The sequence below is a fragment of the Pseudorca crassidens genome, chromosome 10, assembly GCF_039906515.1.
Source record: "Pseudorca crassidens isolate mPseCra1 chromosome 10, mPseCra1.hap1, whole genome shotgun sequence".
Lineage (NCBI taxonomy): Eukaryota > Metazoa > Chordata > Mammalia > Artiodactyla > Delphinidae > Pseudorca > Pseudorca crassidens.
This window is the reverse complement of record NC_090305.1, coordinates 58,384,245-58,403,925: the sequence shown is the minus strand read 5'-3', so window position 1 is coordinate 58,403,925 and position 19,681 is coordinate 58,384,245. Positions and strand designations below refer to the sequence as shown.

Genomic DNA, 19,681 nt, shown 5'->3' with positions numbered 1-19,681 from the left:
AGCTCAGACAGATTAGGTAACTTGCCCCAAGCACCCACAGCAACCAGGACAGTCTCCAAAACCCGTGCTTTTCCACTGTGATGGCTTCTCCTGACACCAGATTTGGGGGAGTGAGGGAGGGGAGAAGGAAGAGGAGAGGAAGGGAGGAAGAGGAGGAAAAGGAGGAGAAAGAAGACCTAGTTTCCCTTCACTACTTTATGAAATTTCAAACATGAATTGTGATCATTATTGTAGGGAAGCAACCACCTTGGGAAAAAGCACGGCTACTGGGTATATGGTGCTGAACCCAGCACCTGGTTCTACCACACAGAGTGAACAAAGGGTCCCAGTTGAAAGCTAAGTTCACCCTCCAGGGGTGGAACATAAGAGTCCACAAGATCTGCTGAGGTTTGGACACAGCTCATCTGCACCACTCCCCACCCATCATTCCCTGAACCTGTGCAGAGTTCCTGCCGGCTCCCTGCCCTCCCTCTGCCCCCACTGCCTTCCTCTCCTCACCAGCGAGTGCTGAATGCAACCATACTTCAACAGCTCACATCCCCTCTCCTCCTCTCTCCTATTGTTCTGAAACAATGGTGCTCTGTGACTCTGACCCCTGACTCCTCATCTGTCTTCCGCATATGGGGTGAATCCATCACAGTTTACAGAAGCTGCAGGATCAGGTGCCCACCTGGCCTCACTTCCTTGCCCTTCCTTTCCCAGAGGGGACAATAAAAGCTGTACAATCACTGCTCAGGGCAAACCAGAGGTGACTCCTGAATGGATGGGAGGATGGCAACGCCCGGGCCTGCTCCCTCCCCTCACCCAGCATCTTGCCAGGTCTGAGTAATTGGTTCCTGATGGAAGCGCCACCCCGTGCCCTGCCATTTGTCCAGCCACCTGTGGCCGCTGGCAGCTCTGGCCCAACAGTCTCATCTGTCATCGGGTGACTGCTCCAGACTGAGTGAAGTTGCAAAGTTGAGATAAAGAGGCTGAACATCAAAAGGCCCCCAGTTATTCTGCAAGCTCGTGACTTGGGATAATTCCCATGGTCTGCAGAGCCAGGCTGCTGAGACAGGAGCTCTTGAGAAACTGTTTAGTCTCAACTTTCTGTCCTCCTAAATCCACAAGTAGGCAAGAGATCTTCAAAGGGTGGTGACGGGAAGAAAAGGACGATTGGTATTTTAACTGTGGCTTTCAAGATAAGGAGCTTTAAGGATCTTTCCGTCACAGTACGGAATCAAGTGCTGTGGGTGCCCTCTGGGACAGTAAGACCAGATTTTCACCAAAGTCTGCAGAGAAATGGGTGCCTGAAATATTCTGCTGCAAGTTTAATAGATAACACAGCTTCCTAAACATCTGTGATTCAAGAAATTAGAAGATTCTGATATTTAATTATTTAAGCGACCAGTACTAGGTGTTCCCTAATGCTATATAGAAATATTAATGTACATAAAGGGATGTTCTTTAATTAAGTTATTAGCATTTTCTTATATGCCCAGCACTGCATCTGGCAAATAGTAGGTGCTTAACAGATGTGTGTTGAGTGAAAATGTGCCTAGTATAGAGTAAGGGACTATACAGAGTAATCATTTGATGAACCTTTAAAAAAATCCCAATGCCCAGATCTCACCCCAGACAAATTAGATCAGGATCCCTGTAGGGTGGACCAGGCATCGGTAGTTTTTAAGGCTCCCAGGTGATTCCAATGGGCACCTAAGATCAGAACACCACTGGTCTATGGACATGAGATTCTAGTAGATAAAGTTTCTGTGTTGTTTGCTCCCCTTCTTTGACACCTCTGATTAGCCCTAAATGGGATTGGGAAGTAGGTGGAGTTTCCTCTTTTTGACAAGGGAAAGTCTCTTCCATGTCATATTTCCTGCCCAAATGTTCCTTCCCATGAATATCAGCTGCTCCAGGTGTTGAGAGACCCAGACAGCACACTGATAGATCTGCCCAACAATGGCGAGTTTTCTGTGGTTTCTAGAAACAGCAGGAGAATGAGAATTTTCAGGTTGGAATAAGCATCTGCCCCCCTTTATTAAATCCAACAGTCTTGTGCTCTGTGGGCAAGCCATTGCATTGTATCACTCCCCTCTTCAAAAACTTTCAGTGGCTCCCCACTGCCTGGGGAATGCAGTTGAGGCTTTCAAGGCCCTCCGTGGACCAGCCCAATCTCCTCTTTCAGCCTCATCTTCCTTCTACTGCCCTTGTATGTCCCCCACCCTTCCTCTGAGATGGTCAGGAATCCCCAATGCACTTCAATGCCCACCAGTCACATGGGTGTGACAGAGTAGGCTGTGCCATGCACATCCTCACCACTGTGCCTAGGCTTCTTCAGCCCAAAACCAGACTCCTGTGTGTAAATGCCACCTCCCCAGTGAAGCCCTTCTGGATTCTGGCAGTGGGAACAAAGTCTACCTTCTCTATGCTTTGCGTTTCTATTAGATCACAGCCATGCTTTATGTAAACGTGAATGATGTGATATTGAAAATAGTGTGAATAAAAAATAATCACGTCTTGCATGATTTCAAAGCTGGCAAGCTCAGACAATTGTCATCTGTGTTGAAATGCTATTATTCCTGTGGCAGTGCTACCCTGATAGACAGCGGGAGCCATGCTGCACTGGAAAGTTGTGCAGGAGTTGGGGGATTGCTGGGCTGTATTTTAACATTCACTGTGGTTCTTATTTCCATCTGGTTTGCATGTCCTATTGCAATATGTAGGATATAATTAGTGTTTGTTAAGTCCCACTAGTGCTGAACTAAAGGCCAGAAAGTCATCACCTTTGGAGTGGAGGCTGGATATGACAACACAAGGTAAAGAGGGTCAAACAACCACTGTGACGTGCTGTGCTCTCATTTTTAGGAGAAAGAACATGCTCTAAGATATTAAGGAAAATGCTAAAAAAAAAAAAATAGAGAAAGCAGCATTAAATGCAAAAATATGCTACAGTGGTGGTGGATTGAAGGGCTCTGAAAATGTATATACTTCCAGTTTCACAGTGGTTCCCAAAGGAAAATTAATCTTAATTCTGTGAGTTTTAAATAACATTGAGACTGAGGAAGGACTCCAGTGAAAAAATAAAACAAAGCCTCGTTGAGTGTTTGCCCCACCAGTCCTGCTGCTGTCTACTGTTGGGTTGTATTTGTTGGGGCCTGACCTGAACCTCCCAAATGCCCAGTGACTTCAGGCTTTGGGGGCAAAGCCATTAATTAGTAAGAGGCAAGAATGGACCAAGGGTGATGTTGAAAGATTCAGCACTTGGGAAGAATCTTAGTCTAACCTTTGACTAACTGGTGTTTTTGTGAAAATTCAAGAATCACTCAGGCTGGGGTGAGTACGACAGGGTGTTAAAATGCAAGTTTTGGCTGAGGCATAATAGATGCCAAAATTCAGAGGAAAGCACTAAACCAGGATTTACTATGTCTGGTGGCAACAACCCAAACTATAATGTCAAGGATGTAACAGAGTCGGGAAAGGAGGATTGTTGGAGACAGATTTTGGAGAAAATGGTTTGTGGTCAGGGGAGGGTGACTGCCTTTTAAGTTAAGCTTCAGGGGACCTTGATCAGGACAGTCAGATGCAGGCCCAGGAAATGTAAGGGGAGGGGGCTGCTGGCTTTCCCCTCCTGACTCCACAAGGATCACCTACCTTTCCAGAGACTGTCAGGGCAAAGATTCCTGAGTGGGATCTACAAGCAAGAGCCAGGGTAGGGTCACCTTTGGTCCTGTCCCGGGGCACAGTCTGGGCAGCAGGAACTGAAGGCATCTTTGGCCGCCTAGAGGCTGAGGTTGGAAGATGTGGTAAGGGAGGAAGCACAGGTGAGCCTCCCCAGTAGTGGGAGGGCGGAGGGGGTCCCCAAAGGGGAGGAGCCAGCTCTGCATACCCAGACTGAGTGAGTGTCTGCAGCAGTGCCTGGTAAGAAAGACCTTTCCTGTTTGCCTTTTACCTCTCACAACCCCTGCTGTGAGCCTGGGGGGCTCTCAGGAAAAGGGGGAAAGGGCCAGTAGAAGCACCACTGCAGGAAAGCTAGACTATTCCCGGAGAAAGGCTTCCCTCCTGCAGCCTTGCCCTGGCAGAAGGGAGGAAGCCTTAACTTGAAATCAAGTTTTGATTATTTCATGGGACAGGAGACACTTTGATTATGGATTTGTGCATTTGCTTTGAGGCTTGAAGCAACTATAGGAGCCCAAGAGAAGGGCTTTTACCAACTTTGGTCCCTGCTGTATCTGCCCTTGTCTCACACAGTGGCTGGTTGTAGTAAGTGCTCAAAGGTTTGTAGAATGAGTGAGGGACAGTGCCTGCCCTGGGCTGTTCTGCCCTACTTCCTGCACTGAGCCATGTCTGCCTCTGTCTCTAGACTGACCCTGTCTTGATGAGGTTTGAGATGGAAGACTCTCTCATTCATTCATCCCGGCTCCCTCTCAGCTTCTGCTCAGTGCTTTACATTTGATGGACATGAATGGGGTTGAGAGGAGCGATCCAGAGCCGGACCACTTGCTCTACCTGGGGGTCAGATAGATGGCTGAGCCGGCACCTGTTATCTTGAACGATGGGGCTCATCTGAAAAGTCCGGGAGATGACCTCCTCTTTCAGAATGTGGGACCAGGAGCTCCTTCTCAGTGCCCGAGGGTGCAGTCCTCCTTGGAGGAAGTCTTGGGTTGAGCACCCTCATTTCAGAGGTGACCATGTGGGTGGGGGCCTTAGTTTTACAAGGCTCAGCCCCTTGCCTCGCTCTGCACCCCGGATTCAGTGGGTCTCCAGTCTTGGCCACATGCTAACCTGTGGTTGCACAATCGCCTTTCTCTGGTTGACCTGCAGCCCCTGGTTTCATGGTCTGCTCATCTAGTGTCTGGCCTTCCATTTTCCCGGCCTCCATTAGCCATGAGGTTCCTGATTTTGTTATCTCACCTTTTTTCTGTGGACCTTGCCTGACCTTGGGCTTCCCAGTGTTTGGTTCAGATCTCCAGACCACCTCTGGGATAGACTCAGATCCCTTGGCATGAAAGTTTGTTTTGGAGATTAAGGCAACTAGAGATAAGACATGATAACTGAATGCCTGATCCTTGATCAGACTCTGGACCAGTAAAAAAGTGGCTACAAAGTCATTTTTGGGACAACTGGAACATGGACTAGAGATTAGATAATAGCATTGTATCAGCGTTAATCTTCCTGAATTTTATAACTATACTGGGGGTATTTTAGAGAATGGCCTCATTCTTAGGAAACACATGAAGATACTTATGGGTAAAGAGGCATGATGTCTGCAACTTACTTTCAGATGGTTAAGTGGAAAAAATCATACACAGAAAGAGAATGATAAAATAAATGAGGCAGAGCGTCAAGACTGAGTGAATCTGGGTAAAGGGTATACAGGAGTTCCTTGCACTATTCTTTGCAACATTTCTGTTAAGTTTAAAATCATTTCCAAATAAAAATTCAAATAAAAAGGTTGCCTTGGGTATCCAACCTATACAGTCAAAGCTTGTATCTCCCTATTCACCCACCTAAGTACCTCTCCTTCCAGCCCAGCTATCGGCCAAGGGCTACCCAGATGGTACTTCAATGCACCTGTGGATTCTGGCTTGTGGAGGCAGCTCATGACCCCAGAGTCTCTCTCAAGCACCCTTGGCTCTACTGGAGAGAGAGAGGCAGGAGCACAGTCCTGAGGGAAGACATCACTACTGCACTGTCCCCTTCCCTATCTGTCCACTCAGCTCCTAGGACAAGCCCTCTCTTGAGGACCATCTCTTGGGGGCCTCCACCAACAGGCTTGGCCGGGCCCTCAGGCTGCAGGTGTCATGTCCTCGCATCAAGGGACGCTGGGGTACATCCATGAGAAGCCACTGACCACAGAGGACACTTGTGAACTAACCAACCACATAAGCTTGGGCTGGAATCCTGACCTCTCCAGGCCTGTCTCTCCTCAGCTGTAAAATCATTTACCTCTGACTGGATGAACCCCTAGTCCTTCCCAGCTCTCTCTGAGCTGGTGTCTGCACAAGCGGAACTAGACAAGCACCATCCTTGAGAGACCCGATTCTATGCAGCAGTTTGGGGCTTTATCACTGAGCGGTTCCTTCCTCCTCGGCGTTTTGGGCATCATCATCAAAGCATGACCAGGGCATGACCTTTCTTGGTCCCATAAATCTTTCATCTTTGGAAAAAATTTAAATCCCCCTTACCTCTGAGCAGTAACGATGAAGCTAAGAACTTCCTCTTCCCCAGACAGGTGGCTTGTATCAAAGATCACGCTGAATTCATACTATGGGAAAAGAAAGTGACATTTGGCATCAGCCAGCATTCCAAACTTAAACACTACAATCTTCTGCAGTTTATGACCTCTGGATGCTCATTTGCACGGCAAGCTTTATTCTGTGTGCATTTCTCTCTGACGGTCAGGCCAGAGATACAACTTTAGCAATAAAACCCAGAGCCCACTCTGGCGAGAGGCACGCTGTTCTTTTCAGCAACTGAGGTTTTCATTAGGAAGCGATACACTTGAACTCTTAAACCAGGACTTCCTAAATTTCACTCACACACCATCATCCCAGTTTTTGCCACATCTGCTTATCATATCACCTGTGATATGTACTTTGTATTTTTATTGCCTCACTCTTGCTGTTTAAAGACTGTTTTAAAGAGAAGAATTTGTATCACTATCACAGATGGGAATCCAGGATCACTTGCCATAAAGAGGAGGTCATCATAAAAATAAACATAATGGAAACAAAGGGATGTTGAATTCTGTTGCCTGCTGAAGGTTCTGGGCCTAAGGTCTGCTCTATTTTGATAAAAGGGAGATTAACGACTGATAGGGAGGTGTTAGAGATATTGTAGAGCTACCAGAGAATTTCTCCCACAAAAAGTTAGGATTGAAAGAGTGTTGAAAAGGTAATAAATTTCTGTTAGAGTCAACGTGGTTTAGTGCTATGTCCATGTATCACCTAAAATCATCTCATGAGCCACCCAAAATCATCTCAGGTACTCCCAGTGGTGGGCACCCTGTGATTCGGGGAACACTGCTCCAAGCAAATGGTTTTCACCATATACACACTGGGCAAGTGTGGGAATCAGGAAGGACCCCTTGGGCAGGGCTTATAGAGCCAGGCCCTACTACAAACTATGTGATCTTGGCCAAGATACTCGATCTCTTTGCTTTTCAATAAAAAAAGAAGAGGGTGGACAAAATGATCCTTAAATTCCATCAAGTTCTGAGAGTCTATGACTTATTTAATATCTAAATATTTGTTCCTTTATGACGTCATTTCATTCCTTTATGAAGAATTCTAGGCAATGGTCTAACTTTGCAACACTGGATTCTACTGAACTAAATGCTACCTGAAAGTAATTAACACTGGATCATGACTTTGGACCATCAACTAGAGTGGATGCTGGACATCCCTTTCTAGACAGAAATTTCTGTTGCAGTGAGACCTGTCAGCTTACAGTGAGGGTGGGGCATGGAGACAGGACAGGAAATAGAGCTGGAGGACCCAAAGGAAGGGAAAGTCAAGGGTCTCATTGCAGCAGAGAGTCTGAACTGGCAGGAGATCTGAATTAAACCCTCTAAAGATCAAAGTGAGGTAAGAAGCAGAAGATTTGAGCACAAAGCCAAAATGAGAGCCAGAGGCCTGGGAGAACAGAAGGTCAGGGACTGGGCAGGCTGGTCATGAGAGACAGAAACATACGGCCAGTGAAGTAAGCAGATAGTGTGGTCATGAGGCTTAGCAGGTGGTCTGGAGCCTGATGACCCACAGGGTCTGAGGGCAGGGGAGGACAAGCCAGGCTGTGGATAGAGGGAGCCCCATCCCTGCTGGGTCGCTTCTGGGGCTTTCTCCAGGGACTCACCCCCAGAGCCCTGCCTCCAGGACCAGCCTTGCTACAGGCCTTCACTTTTGCATGTGGAGGAAGGCAGTGACATTGCCAAGCTGGAAAAAAAATCCAACATCCAACATCCATACTTCTGTTGGCTCTGTGACTATTTTGAGAGAGAATGAATGAACAAAATTTAAGGCCCCAGAAGTCAAGGTTACTTTATTTTCATTGTATTCATTTATTCACTTTCTCTTTATGGGAAGTGATCCTGGATCCATCTGCAACAAGTTTTCCTTTTAAAATATCTTTAAAACTAGCAAGACGCACCTTAGGTTGGAGGGAAGGAGGCTGGATTTTACAACAAAATGTCTACTTTTTCTTTTTTTCGGTACGCGGGCCTCTCACTGCTGTGGCCTGTCCCGTTGCAGAGCACAGGCTCCGGACGCGCAGGCTCAGCGGCCATGGCTCGCGGGTCCAGCCGCTCCGCGGCATGTGGGATCTTCCCGGACGGGGGCACGAACCCATGTCTCCTGCATCGGCAGGCAGACTCTCAACCACTGCGCCACCAGGGAAGCCCAAAATGGCTACTTTTAAAGTGTTTCAATTAAGTCTATTTCCTGTTGCTCAAAAGATTTCAATAAAATGTGTGTGTGTGTGTGTGTGTGTGTGTGTGTGTGTGTGCGCGCGCGCATTGAGTGCCATATTTTACTACAGGCAATGATGCCCAGCATTCAGGGTCCTCCTCCTGCATCCTCACCCTACCTGGAATCTCACAGGACTTGGCCCATATTCTGCCAGCTTTCCTGAGGGCAGCCACCACTTGGGGCTTCCCTTCTCCTGGGATGAATGTGGACAGAATGAGGATCAGAGCCAGAAAAAAGGCTGATGAATCACAGATATAAGAGCCACCACAGTTTGGAGCAGGTACGTTCAATGAGGCGAAGGGATTCAAGTGATTTGCTAAGAAATGAGCAAATCTTCCTTACTAGAATATTCTCACAACTGCTTTGCAAAACAGCTCCTATGTACTGAGACCAAAAAGCCTTAGAGATTAAAATGATCCAATTCTATGACATAGGCAGGATAAAAGGATTAAACTTTCTTTTTTTTATTTTTAGGAAGGGAAAAAAGGTAGACAAAGGAATATAAAATTTCCTTCAAATCATAGCAGGGAAAACAGCTTCCATTTAAAAAGGCAGAACTGGTCTTTTAGAGTCTAGTTTTACCTCCAAAAATCATATCTTCTACGTCTTTGCATCTCTTTATAATGATGGCACATACTAGAATGTTCCATGAATCTCCAAATATGCTAAACCATATTATTGTTTGAGCTTAGAAAATTTGGCTCCTTATAAATACCAAAGTGACTGTACTTTCTTGTACTTTTCTGAAAAAATGAAGTGCAATACAATTATTTATATTTTAAGAGGACTCTTCAAAAATTCTGAGTTCCCGGGGGGCGACAGCCAGGACTGTAGATCACTAGCCCAGACCACATCTTCTCCTATGTTGTCCCAGGGACTCAAAGTGGCATGGGATGTCCCAGAAAATAAAATGTTAAGAGGCCAACCAGATGGTGCTTGACAAAGTACAAAGGCCGTGGCATGTGTCTCACATCTGTGGTATGTCACATGGATCAAGGGGAAGGACCACATGTCCACAGCGCCCCGGAACAGACTTGGAGATGGCCATGGACAGGGCTGGCTGTGCCCAGGCAGGGCTTTGCTGGCCACCCTGCTGCAGTGGGGTGTGGACGAAACCTTGGGGAGGCAGTTGCAGAATGAGTGGCTGGTGGGAAGGGCCGGGGGTGCTGCCAAGGAAGTGTCCCGTCCCTGCCCCTTACCTTCGACTTCGACCTCATGAAAGGGAATCCCACACTGCATTTGAGGAAGTCCGATTCCAGCAGTTCACAGGAAATGCCCATTTCCTCCTGAAAGACAAAAAGTACCAAGATATGGGCTGGCTGCACCAGGACAAGTGTGTGGAGGAGCCCCAGGGAGGCAAATCCAGGCTTCAGCAGACATGGTCCTGCTATAGGGAAGTTCTCAGAAAACAGCCACTGTTGGCTGTGCTGGAATGAGGAGCCTCTGACAGGCCAAGTCCCCATCCTCCTCTGACTGCCCACTCGCCCCGCCGCCACACTTGCCAGAGGTTCTCTGGGAAGACAGTGCAGAGGACAAAACCACTCTTCATTCTTTTTTTTTCTTTATCATGTTTGTTATTGTATATCAGAGTTTCCCTAACTGTGTTCTGTAAAACATTAGTTCTGTGGGTATTACATTTTAAAAAAGGGTTTTGGGGTCAAAAAGTTTGGAAGATGTAGGGATAAAAACAGTTAAAAATGTGATTTTTTTTTAAAGCAATTATTTTTTTTTGTATTTTATTTTGTTTTTTTTATACAGCAGGTTCTTATTAGTAAGAACACTCTTCATTCTTAATCAGCCCTTTGGCTCTGATCCCTAGTGCTCTCCTGGAGAAACGGGACAGCCCACACGTGAGCTGGATGCCTCCTTAGGTTTGCATTAAAAGGCATCCAAGTTGCCTTTCTGGCTCACACCCTAATCTTGCCTTTCAAAACCTTACTAGTTGAGGAAAAATAAACGCTAAGAAAATCGCACCAAGGAAAACATAGGGATTCCTTCTACAGCATGAAGCAATGAGGGCTGAGCTGCACCCTCAGCAAGCCTTCCCAGGGTGGGGGTGGGTGCAAGGGCAAGGAGAGGGTTCCCAGCATAGCTGGCCTGGGCTGGACTCTACAGACAGGCACGAGAAAACCAGGAAAGGGGCCGTGGGGAGCTGCCATCTTACCACCTGCACACATAGTTTACAACCAAAGTCAAAGAAAAGCAGGAGGCTCTTCATAATCCACAGGGCCTCTCCGAGTCACTGAGACCAAATCAAGACTTCTGAGGGGAGACAGAATGTTTGCAGATATGGGAAAAGGAGAAGGCACAGAACAGAACTAGCACTGGCTGAATGTCTAGAAGCTGGGGTGCTGGAGTTCAATGAGGTCATGTGACTTCCTCAAGGTCATTCTTTGTTTTTTTTCTTTTTTTTTTTGGGTACGCCGGCCTCTCACTGTTGTGACCTCTCCTGATGCAGAGCACAGGCTCCGGACGCACAGGCTCAGCGGCCATGGCTCACAGGCCTAGCCACTCCGCGGCATGTGGGATCTTCCCGGACCGGGGCACAAACCCATGTCCCCTGCATCGGCAGGCGGACTCTCAATCACCGCGCCACCAGGGAAGCCCCCAAGGTCATTCTTGACTGACTCTAAAACCTACCTCCTTCCCCTACCAAGGCCCTGATCTTCTCAAGGGCCTTGGCAACTCTGCAACACACAACGGCAGCCAAAAGGAACCAACCTGTGTGGATTCTGGCTCTGAAATGTCACCCATGCTCCCTCCTCCAATTTCCAAGACCTGCACCTCAGCCCAGACCCACACTTCCAGGTAGATGGGTGAAATAAAAAAAGTTTAAGTTGTGTGTCTAATCAGAAAAAAAAAAAAATGTGAGCACTTACCACAACATACCTACTTAGTTACATGTTATACACATATACTGTTACACTAATATATTATGAACATTATCAAACACAAAAAGTAGAAATGACAAAAAACAAATAACTCATCTGTGGGATTAGAAGTCAAGATAATAATTGGCGGGTGGCAAGTGGAAGGGAGTTCTCGGGGTGCTGGGGATGTTCTCAGGTGTGATCATTGTGAAAATTCACTGAGCTGGGCCCCTAATGATTTGTGTACTTTTGTCTGTTTTCTAAACATCAATAAAACTTTATTTAGAAAATAGCAACAAAGCAACAGCAACACAAACAACCCGAAATACAAGGAAATAAAACATAGGAGATATATAAATATAAAAGGGAACTGTAGCTTATCTTTCAGCATTCAATCTAGATATCTAATGGGGATAACTGATCTCAGTAACTGTTAAGTTTTCTAACTGTTCTCCATGACCTTAGTCAGCATCCCTCATGTGGGCTTGGGACCTCCTGCATTAAAATTGGTTTGGGATCGCCTTAAAAAATACAGATTCCCAGGCCACGCCCCAGTGGTCTGAGTATACTCTGGGATTGTGGGGCCTGAGATAAGCATTTTCAATTCATGGTAGGTGATACGGTAAGTGTTCCACTGTGCAATGCTTTGGGAGCCACTGCTATGAGTTTGCCTTTTTTTTCGTCCATTCTACAGGCTGCTTGAGGAATCTTCTTAAAATGCCTCTCTCCATTATGAACATAATAAAGCTCAAAATCTTAACACTGGCATCCATTTGGCCCCTACCTCTCTGAGCACATATGTCACTATTCTACAAATATCCTTTTCTTGGTCTCATTTCCGCACTTTCCACACTTTTGCCTAGTTTTTCCCACTGTCAGGAACACCTTTCCTCAGCCCTTCTTCCAAGGCTTCCTTCACCCATCTTGCCTCAAACACTCGTGGGTGGTAGGTAAGTTTGCATATCTAATATGGGCATGGCACAGGACTTGGAACGGACCCTGAGCATCCATTGAGTGGCTGAGTCATCACATCACCTCCCAAGATCAGCACTGAGGACACAGATCTGAATGACACTAGTCCCTGTCCTTGAAGAGCTCACAGCTTAGAAGGGGGACATCTTCCAGCAGAGAAACAGACATTTACAGGGCAGTGTGAGGGGCTGCTCTTGGAATCTCGAGAACATGCAGCGGCAATCTCAATAAGGAAAACCAGTGAATGATTTCTCAAATGCTGTCTCACGAACTGCATGGCCCAAAGATTGGTCCTAATGATTCACTGTTGGTGGCCTCTTGTCACCATCCTCTTCCTTATAATTCCTCACCCAAGAAACAATATCCACAATTGGCCCAAGTACAAGCTACTCTAAATCCTAGCTAACTGGTCTGTGGGCATTAGAGGCAGTGAGCTCAAGCCTAGGTGACCTTAACTCCCTGGGACAGTCTTGGTTTATGTCTGTTGTCCTGGTGTAATTACTCTCAAGAGCATCCCAGGATATACATAAATTATATTACTCAACCCAGTTCCAAAGCTCAATATCTCACTGGAAATCCCTTTCAAACCAGGACAGAGGTTTTCAATTTAAGTCAAAGGTCTATCCGTTCTCAAAGATTTATCACCCTGAAGACTTCTTCAGGTTTTACATGGATGTGAAGGACTCACTAGGCTTTAAAAATTTACTCTGGAAATTGAGGGGACCTCCGTTTACTCAGCTTTGATCTAAGACTGCTTTTGATTGTCTGAGAACTGCTGAACTACTTTATTTTTGTTAATTCCAAAATGCGAGGAAATAACATTTAAACCAGCATTTATTGCATTATTCCACATCTCTCTTCCACCCTACTCAGTCTAATAGAAATGACAGAATTCCGGTTGGATCTTGGGGTGGGGGACAAGCAAAAAGAGTGAAAACCAAAGACATCTGTAGGAATGAAAGCGCTCAGTATATGGTCATGACTCACGCGCTCCCGGACGCTGCAACAGGGAAGAATGTCATGGATCACCCTTCTGCGCCTGTCAGCACCAGAACAGCCCTCCCATGGCTATGTAAGTCCCCTTGACTGAAAGGCTTTAATTCTGTTTTCCACCCTTCACTGCAGCTATGAGGCAAAGAGGCCCCCAGAGCATGGGCTTCAGCAAACACTGTGACTGCTGGTGTGGACGGCACAAGATCTGCACCCAGAACCCCTTTACTAGATGACTTCCAGTCCCTGGCTGAATGGGAGCTGCTTTGCCTGGGAGGTTATAACACCCTTCCTCTGCAGCCTATGATTGACATGGGTGCAAAAGGCTGCCCCTTTGCCTCAAGGTGAGACCAGCTTGCTGTGCAACTCATGTTCCAGAGCCCCCGTGGGATTAGGCTGAGAGCACATACCTGTTTGCCTCTCTCTTCTGCCCCATTCTGTTCCCTTCACTCCTTTTCTCCCAAGAGCAAATCTGCAGTAAATCATTTGCCCAGGAATCCCCATCTCAGGTTCTTCTCCGGTGAACCTGACTTCAGACAATACTCTTTATAGATGAGGCTGCTGGCACTGAGAGCTTCTGGAAAGTACTGGGCATTTGTTCCCAGGTGGGGAGAGGCAATGGGAGGGGAACCCTCACATGCTAACGAATGTTGTTCAAATCCATACTAACCCAAGGAAAAACTTTCTAACTACTGGTTATAAAGTCAGCATAGCTGCCCCCATCAGGGAGCACTTAATCTCAAAGCAGTATCAGCACCCCCTTTGCTCTGGTTTTAGATCCTGCCTGGGGCATAACCTTAAAAAACAGGGTCACTATGGAGCTAGGTACCACCCCCGCCCACCTCCACCCCACTCCATAGTCAGGCAGGCATCCTGTAGTCAGAGAAGTCTCAGGGAACCTTTAAAAGATGAATGTTGGGGTGATGTAGCTAAACTAGCTGTGCCCTGGCTTTAGACAGCATCAGGAATAGTGATTTAGTGGGGGAACGGTGCTTTTTACCTCCGCCAGGCATGTGGTACCCCACCAGGAGGTACATGGGAGAGATTCTAGGGACAAGGCTTCTCCGTGGCTCTGATTCCTTCTGTGCCTCAATCATTGCTTACGTTGACTTTAGCTTGGAGAACTTACCTTCAGCACTGTTGCAAGACTTATGATTACCAGCTCTCAGCTGATGGGGAATGTGGACCAGTGAATAGACTGTCTACCCTTTGGCCCTGATTGCCAGACAGTGTAGAATCTGATTATCCAACTCATATGCAGTGCAAATCTACTAAAACCTGTTGCAAAGGTGCAGGCTTTCATGAAATCAATGAAAGTGATGCTCAGAAACTGCTCAAACCACTCAAAGCCTCTGATTAAGTCTGGATCTGGCAGAGTTAGATCAGTTAACAACTGTTGAAGAAGTCAAAATTATCCTTGGATGATAACACTTTAAGATGCTTGAGAAGATAAGGCTTCAAATTTAAAAGATCAAGAGAAGTGTTTGGGAAAAATGTACCATCATAAAAACGACCTTTCTGTGATTGTTCTAAAAAAAAAAAAGGCAAACTATGAAGCAAAGAATGTTACCTTATAATAGGAATATTCACATCCAAAAGCTGCCTACCCAGGACTCAGTTACTTCTTTCATTTCAGAAATTAATGCACTGCTATTTTAAAGATGCTAATAAAGCAAATAAACTTTTGCCTTGGGTCTAAGTATCCTTGACCATTATTATTACAAGAGCTGTTACGTGTAGAATAACATAAACTTATTTTCATAATCTTTAGTTTCATTTTTCAAGTAAAGTCCCAATCAAAACTTAAAAGAAAAAATTTTAATATGAAATTCTGGACCCTATTTTAAGAAGATTCACAAAGCTGGCCATTTTCCCAGTCCCACTTTTCCTTGGCTAGCAGACACATCCAATTCCATAAAATGCTATCAAGGTTTCTCCCCAGAGATTGAGTAATTCAGTTTAAATTTTCTAAATTTTTTGTTTTACTAAGACACATTACTCTCAGGATCAGAAAAACATCAATTAACATTTTTTTTTAGAACACAAGATTAAAGCCTACTTGGTTTCTGCATGTTCGTCTCTATATTCTCAGTACCGGGCACTCAGTAGCTCCCTAGTTTGCACTTAGTACTTCAACAAGCCTTGGCTCTTCGGGGATTCAGATGAAGGGACTTCAAGAGGCAGCTTATTTGCTGGTCTGCCTGGCATGGGAGATGCTTGCCTTGGCAAAGGTCCTCTCTTTTCCAGACATACCTCGGCTGTCCTGGCCCTGAGAGTTTGGCCAGCGGAGCCAAGCTCCAGCCCTGCTTGTACTATGCAGTGTGGCTGGCAGGAAGAAATCAGATCATGAAGTTAGTGAGCCTCCTTGGCCTTCAGGCTCCTTCTTCCCATTCACACAGCATTCGACTTTATTCTGGAGCCAAACTTGCTCTGACCACCAACGCAGTGCCCTGTGGGAGGAGCAAATCCGCAAATCTGGTCAGGGCTTAACGCTGGGCTCCAGGGAGAGTGTGAAGTTTATCTTCCCGTTTGCTACTTCCTCCTGTGTTTGTCAAACTGAGATGACCCTTCATGTTCTATGTCTGACTGAAGTTTGGTATTCATCTAAGACCCCCTTCCTTTTTTCCAGCCATGTGAGGTGTGACCCGTGAGCTGATAAGCTCTGTGTTAACTCAGTTAATAGAGAATTCAGGGAAATTCTGGAAGCACTTGATCCCAATTCTCTAATTAACTGAGGAGTCAAAGGTGAGCAGGGGTTCTCAATAACCTGGCCCAGTGAGCTAATAGAAAGAGTTTATTCCCTGGAAATACTTTATTGGCCCCACTCAAGGATGAGTCAGCCTGAGCCTCACCAGAAAAAACAGTGCTATTCCTAGACGGGAATCCTTTGGGACAGGGCCCATGGAATTCCTCAGCATGCAGAAAAGCACACGGTATGCAGCATAGAAAGTGCACAAGCTTTGGCATCGGTGTCCCAATTGATTTGCTCGGATATGTAACAGCTATGGGTCATCCGACAAACAGGCTGCCCTTTCTACAAGCCTCCATTTTCTCACCTGAAAAATGAAGCCATAACACCTGCCTTATAGGACTGGGGCTGGCCTGCCAGGGTGGATGGTTGTAAAGACGGAGTCCACAGATGGCCCCTACTCAGTAATAGCTTGTTACATGCCAGGTAGCTCCTCTTTTTATGCCCATTTTACAAGGAGGAAACTGGAACACAGAGAAGTTATAGCACTTGCCCAGGATCTCCCAGCTGCCAATGTAAGAATGAACCAGAGGGGGCCTGAGGCGGGGAACCCCAAACAACGCACAGACAAGGTCCCCTCTTCCCCATCCCCCGAAGAACCCACAGAAACTGAGCCTGAGCAGGTGGGCAGCATAAACCCAATGAATGGAGCGTGTGGCCTTTAAGGAACCTGGAGTACACGGGATGCCAGGACAGATGCCAATCGTGGCTAATAGCCTAGCAAGGCTGGGGCACTGGTTTACAGGCCCTGCCGGATAGGGGCTGGCAACCAGCAGTCTGAGGGAACAGAGGTGATTACCAGCACACATGGGGGTTCCAAGGCAAGTGCTACAAAGCAAGTGCCTTTTTAAACTTTTGTCTAAACCCCCATTTGGAAGTAAAGGCCCAGACTATTCTGGGTTTCTTCTTTCCAAGCTTAAAAAAGTAAAGCAAGCAAGAGCTAGAGTCAAAACAAATGCTTGAGACAGATGAACCACATAACTGTTAAAGCCAAAATCCCCTCCGAAGCTAAGGAGTGCTGAATTTGGAGCGTGCACTTTGAACAACCCTGTACCCATCACAGGCAGTGGGAAGTCAGCTGTCCCAGGAGGAGCAATTTTCTTATCAAAGTGGAGACAAGGGAGGCTCCTCCCAAACAGTCCTCTTGGCGCTACGGATGCTTTAAAATGAGTAAAAATCATATTGCATTTAAAAAAACCAACACAAATCAGAAATGACTTGAATAAGCTTATTCCTGTAACATGCTCCTCCTGTGCATTACATCAACCCCTAATCATGTATTTTCCCAACATGAAGACAAATCAAAACACTTCCATAAATGCTGATGACTGCCCCCTTTGGGATGGCAGGAAAACTAAAGAATCTAAACAAACAAATAAATAAAAATAAACCCACCATCCCAGCCCCCATTCACCCCAGCGGGTGAGCAGACAAGCCTCTCAGGCTGGAGCTGTCCATCCTTTTTTATTTCTGGTAAGGAGCGAAGGAGATCTCCTCCAACACCCAGCGCTAAGGCAACATTTCCAATTTGAATATTCCATTGGTCAGGCTGCTGCAGGCGGCCAGGCTTTAGCAAGACCAGCTGGGTGGCTGACAGAGCCTTGGTGCTCCAGCCGGGTGTCGGGCCCATGCCTCTGAGGTGGGAGAGCCGAGCTCAGGACATAGGTCCACCAGAGACCTCCTGACCCCACATAATATCAAACGGTGAAAGCTCTCTCAGAGATCTCCATCTCAACGCTAAGACCCAGCTCCATTCAACAACCAGCAAGCTACAGTGCTGGACACCCTATGCCAAACAACTAGCAAGACAGGAACACAACCCCACCCATTAGCAGAGAGGCTGCTTAAAATCATAATAAGGTCACAGACACCCCAAAACACACCACTGGACGTGATCCTGCCCACCAGAAAGACAAGATCCAGCCTCATCCACCAGAACACAGGCACCAGTCCCCTCCACCAGGAAGCCTACACAACCCACTGAACCAACCTTACCTACTGGGGGCAGACACCAAAAACAGTGGGAATTACAAACCTGCAGCCTGCAGAAAGGAGACCCCAAACACAGTAAGTTAAGCAAAATGAGAAGACAGAGAAATACACAGCAGATGAAGGAGCAAGGGGAAAACCCACCAGACCACACAAATGAAGGGGAAATAGGCAGTCTACCTGAAAAAGAATTCAGAATAATGATAGTAAAGATGATCCAAAATCTTGGAAAGAGAATGGAGAAAATACAAGAAACGTTTAACAAGAACCCAGAAGAACTAAAGAGCAAAGAAACAATGATGAAAAACACAATAAATGAAATTACAAATTCTCCAGAAGGAATCAGTAGCAGAATAACTGAGGCAGAAGAATGCATAAGTGACCTGGAAGATAAAATAGTGGAAATAACTACTGCAGAGCAGAATAAAGAAAAAAGAATGAAAAGAACTGAGGACAGTCTCAGAGACCTCTGGGACAACATTAAACGCACCAACATTCGAATTATAGGGATACCAGAAGAAGAAGAGAAAAAGAAAGGGACTGAGAAAATATTTGAAGAGATTATAGTTGAAAATTTCCTAATATGGGAAAGGAAATAGTTAATCAAGTCCAGGAAGGACAGAGAGTCCCATACAGGATAAACTCAAGGAGAAACACGCCAAGACACATATTAATCAAACTATCAAAAATTAAATACAAAGAAAAAATATTAAAAGCAGCAACGGAAAAGGAACAAATAACACACAAGGGAATCCCCATAAGGTTAACAGCTGATCTTTCAGCAGAAATTCTGCAAGCCAGAAGGGAGTGGCAGGACATATTTAAAGTGATGAAGGAGAAAATCCTACAGCCAAGGTTACTCTACCCAGCAAGGATCTCATTCACATTTGATGGAGAAATTAAAACCTTTACAGACAAGCAGAAGCTAAGAGAATTCAGCACCACCAAACCAGCTTTACAACAACTGCTAAAGGAACTTCTCTAGGCAGGAAACACAAGAGAAGTTAAAGACCTACAATAACAAACCCAAAACAATTAAGAAAATGGTAACAGGAACATACATATCGATAACTACCTAAAATTTAAATGGATTAAATGCTCCAACCAAAAGACACAGACTGGCTGAATGGATACAAAAACAAGACCTGTATATATGCTGTCTACAGGAGACCCAGTTCAGACCTAGGGACACATACAGACTGAAAGTGAGGCGATGGAAAAAGTTGTTCCATGCAAATGGAAATCAAAAGAAAGCTGGAGTACCAATTCTCATATCAGACAAAATAGACTTTAAAATAAAGACTATTACAAGAGACAAAGAAGGACACTACACAATGATCAAGGGACCAATCCAAGCAGAAGATATAACAATTGTAAATATTTATGCACCCAACATAGGAGCACCTCAATACTTAAGGCAAATGCTAACAGCCATAAAAGGGGAAACCAACAGTAACACAATAAAAGTAGGGACTTTTAACATCCCACTTTCACAAATGGGCAGGTAATCCAAAATGAAAATAAATAAGGAAACAAAAGCTTTAAGTGATACATTAAACAAGATGGATTTAATTGATATTTATAGGACATTCCATCCAAAAACAACAGAATACACTTTCTTCTCAAGTGCTCATGGAACATTCTCTGGATAGATAATATCTTGG

At 45.7% G+C, this 19,681-nt stretch overlaps 1 protein-coding gene across 2 annotated transcripts in view; it reads right to left on the bottom strand.

The window, feature by feature from the left end:
- Positions 1-19,681, bottom strand: part of ITGA9 (integrin subunit alpha 9) — a 351,949-nt gene that overhangs the window by 71,428 nt on the left and 260,840 nt on the right. For both annotated transcript variants that reach the window (XM_067753774.1, XM_067753773.1), the window contains exons 19-20: positions 9,647-9,733; positions 6,171-6,250 (exon numbers count right to left, since the gene is read on the bottom strand). In XM_067753774.1, the coding sequence (XP_067609875.1) occupies positions 6,171-6,250; positions 9,647-9,733 (167 nt within the window). The remainder of the gene's footprint in view (positions 1-6,170; positions 6,251-9,646; positions 9,734-19,681) is intronic.